The sequence below is a fragment of the Octopus bimaculoides genome, chromosome 20 (assembly GCF_001194135.2).
Source record: "Octopus bimaculoides isolate UCB-OBI-ISO-001 chromosome 20, ASM119413v2, whole genome shotgun sequence".
Lineage (NCBI taxonomy): Eukaryota > Metazoa > Mollusca > Cephalopoda > Octopoda > Octopodidae > Octopus > Octopus bimaculoides.
In genome coordinates, this window is record NC_069000.1 from 31691541 (window position 1) to 31695464 (window position 3924).

The 3924-nt window shown below is 35.2% G+C and overlaps 1 protein-coding gene across 1 annotated transcript in view; it reads left to right on the top strand.

Annotated features, from left to right (window-relative positions):
- LOC128250243 (uncharacterized) overlaps positions 1 to 3590 on the top strand; it is a 449636-nt gene extending 446046 nt beyond the window's left edge. The window contains exon 3 of the mRNA XM_052974962.1: positions 3460 to 3590. Coding sequence (XP_052830922.1) covers positions 3460 to 3590 — 131 coding nt within the window. The remainder of the gene's footprint in view (positions 1 to 3459) is intronic.
- Positions 3591 to 3924: the final 334 nt, after the last annotated feature.

The window sequence follows — 3924 nt, forward strand, 5'->3', positions numbered from 1 at the left end:
TTGTTGCTGTTGTTGTTATTATTGTTGTTGTTGTTGTTATTATTATTATTATTATTATTATTATTATTATTATTATTATTACATGCTATGTTATTGAAGTTTGGTGACACCAAATCTCCTCAAATCTCAAGATTCTTTCTGAGTATTCTTGAAGAAAATGGGATTGCACTTTGCTGCAATTCGACCATGCGTGTGCCAGTTCCAAACTCCTTATGCAGCAGTCTGGGTGCTGTACCAAGTGTAGCAATTACCACAGGAGCAACTGTCACCTTTGTCTTTTACAATCTGTTTATACCTCCGGTCAAGTCGTGGTATTTTTCGCTTTAAAAAAAAAAAAAAATATGATATCCTCTCCATTATCCTTTGGCATTGCAAAATCTATGATTTCACATTGTTTTTTTTTTTCTTTCGTCCTATGTAACCATATCTGGTAGTGTTCTGGCTTCTATAATACGGTCAGTCATTATGGGGAAGTCAAACAAAATCATTGTAATTCTTATTTTCTTTCAAGCTTTCTAGCTGGTGTTCATAGTACTTTTCTGTTATTATAATTCCCCCCTCTCACTCCTCGTCGTCGTCGTAGTCGTCATAATCATCATCATCATCCATCTTTTATACCAAGTTTTAAACCAAGACAAAACTTGTACATGGTAACACTTCCAATCACTTAAGATCAGAATCTATGAAAGACAGTGCTTGGTAATGCATCAGGGCATTTATTATTATTATTATTATTATTATTATTATTATTATTATTATTATTATTATTATTATTATTATTATTATCATCATTATTATTTTTTGTTGCATTGTCGATATGTGTTTACTTTGGGTCTTTAAGTTTGGAATACTAAGGGCTTTTAAACGCGGAAAACTTTCTTCTTTTACTTAAGTACCATTATAAAACGAATGAATTTATTAAGTTTGAGTATATATTCTTCCTTTGGGGAAAAAGATACTCTATCATAGCATTTTGCTTTGGATGTCTTCAATATCTATATTAATAGTGACAAAACAACTACACCGAGAACGATAAACTCTACTCAAGGATATACTCCAATATTTCAGTAAATATTAAACAAATGAGAACGTAATTAAACACAAATATTACGCATTGACATATAGGCGTTTCAGAAGAAAGGGAAATATGAATTTTCGGATAATGAAAGTGCTTTTCAAATGCTTCAAATATAATAACAGCAATAATAATGGCAGAAGCTTTTTCTCTTCCTCTTCTTTTCTCTTTCATTCTATTTCTTTCTCTGTCTATCTGTCTGTTTCTCTCTCTCTCTCTCTCTCTCTCTCTCTCTCTCTCTCTCTCTCTCTCTCTCTCTCGCTCTTTCTTTCTCTCTCTGACTCACTGAATTCACGCGCGCGAGGCCTGTGAGATGTGTTTAATAGTGGAAAGAAAAAATGCAGTTTTATCTACATTATTTGAATAGGTGCAAGCCCAGAAACAACTTCATCAAGATTGCTATTATAAACTGTTTGACTCATTACCTGTTTGGTAATGGACAGGAAGATGAAGAAAAAATCTGATACTCCATCGGTTACTACGACGAGTGTTCTAGTTGATTCCATTAGCGGTGCTGCCTCTCGTGAAATTAATGTGCAAGTGTCTGAGCACTCCACAGACATTTGTACGCTCCACGTAGTTATCGTTCAGCGTGGTACAGATCGTAACATGGCTGACTTTTGGCTTTTGGCATACAAGTACTGCTAATTTTTAACATTTGAGTAGAATGGGGCATCGTGAAATAAAGTGCCTTGTTCAATAGGACAACGGGAATCTAACTCACGACCTTACGATCGTTTGCCGAATACCCTAACCATTAAGCCACGCACCAGGAAGAAATCTGTTGTGACTACCAATTTCTAAAAGTGAAGAGCATAAGAACAATTGAAAGAAGCGATTATCCATTGATCGAGGCATATCACACTGTAACATCGACCTGTTCTTGAAAACTGAAGCCTGATCTGAATCACAGGCAAAATAATACACGAAGCCTCCGCTTATTCTTTCATACATCAGTGTATGGTTAAGTGCAAAACAAGGTTTACAAGAAGGTATATCATTAGTAATATATGCTCTTCTTGTTTCCTTTGGGGAGCAATATGGAATGATGTAAGCTCGCTTCTCACAAACAATGATGCGTTGTCAGGAGAGGTCAGTATAGACTTGCGCCATTTTACGTCTTCTCGAATGCACAGAATTATCCAGAAACTGTGCCTAAATATGAATGTAGAGACTCACGAGGTTGATTGTGCAGACAGCCCTGCTATCATACTTGCGGCATTAAGAGTCATTTCTGTTGAATAGGAACGTTTATAAAACAGAAATGCACAGAAAATAGTAACACCGACAACAACTGTAGACTTGGGAAGGTGCCACTCCAACAGCTGCGCCAGGAAAAGTTATAGAATTGTTAGCGGAGATAGCCTTGTCTTTTTTTCCAGTGACTAGCAAGGAAGCTGGAGGTCTCTTGTTTTGTCTAGCCATAACCGGCAGCGACAGTGAAGTTGGAATTGAAGATGATTGTGGTTGACAGAAGGTACAGTTGCTCCAGTGACTAAGAATACGCTTCAACCTCGGCGGTCTTCCCTCCACCATCTAAGAGTATCATCGCGTCAATTGTAATGATATGGATGCAGTGAAGATCAGCGAATAGCGGTAAGCAGTCGATGAAGAAAAGAAAATGAGACAAAAGCAAAATAGAAAAAGGAAGTTGAATCCAGCCAAAAGTTATCTACTATGCAAACGATGACAAAAAATTTCACTGTAATGAACCAACAACTCTAATATGTGTTTTGCTTTGCTTAATCATATCTTGTTTTGATCCTAGTGTATCTTATATATTCATACAATTATTCTATGTTTATTTTCTTAATCTATATCAATATATTTTCAAATGTTCATCGTGTTTTTGATATATTTATCAAACGAAGACGGCGAGTTGGCAGAATCGTTAGAACACCGAGCAAAATGCTTAGAGCCATGTCGCCTGTCTTTGCTTTCTAAGTATAAATTCCGCCGAGCTCAACTTGGCTATTCATCATTTAGGGATGGATAAAATAAGTACCAGTTCAACATTGAAGTCGATGTAATTGTTTTACCCCCTCATCCCAAATTTCTAGCCTGATGCTAAAATTTGAAACCGATATCTTCATCATAACTACCTTCAGTTTTACATAACGGTGTCACGTCTGCCGCTGTAGGTTTTGTAATCTGAAGGTGTACGTTTTTCTATTGTATGTGAGTAGGTCCTTCAGCGTCAAAGAAATTAATATTATCGATATTGTTATTATTGTTGTTGCTGTAATTATTATTATTATTATTATTATTATTATTATTATTACTGTTGTTATTATTTTCGCTGATATTTACATAAATTTTATACACTGATCTAAGTGCCAACCCAAACAATAAATATCTATTCTCTTTTTCTTTCTATCCAACAGGCTGTTCATACAGCATAAGTTCCAATACCAACAGACACAAACATTTTTTATCAGTTCCAAAAAAGGTAAGTTCTATACTTCGTTTCACTTTGCTTTATTTGTTCTATTGTCTAATATTTATTTATATTTAGCTATAAAGAACAAGGTATAGCTTTGTTACGCGCTATACTGGCCAAAGCATTGAGCTCAGTAAATCATATCTTTTTCATAGATATCTTTTCATCTATGATTTACTCCACAAACATATATTTATTTTTTATAGCCATATATAAATACATCTATCCATCAATACGTACATACGTACGTACACATGGATTATTTATATATCGTTGTGTGCTCGTTTATTAGTTTATACATTGTATATGAGAGTGTGCGTGCCCGCGTGAGTGTTGTGTGTATGTGTGTGTATGTGTGTACGTTTGTGTGTGTGTGTGTGTGTGTGTGTGTGTGTGTTTGTGTGTGTGT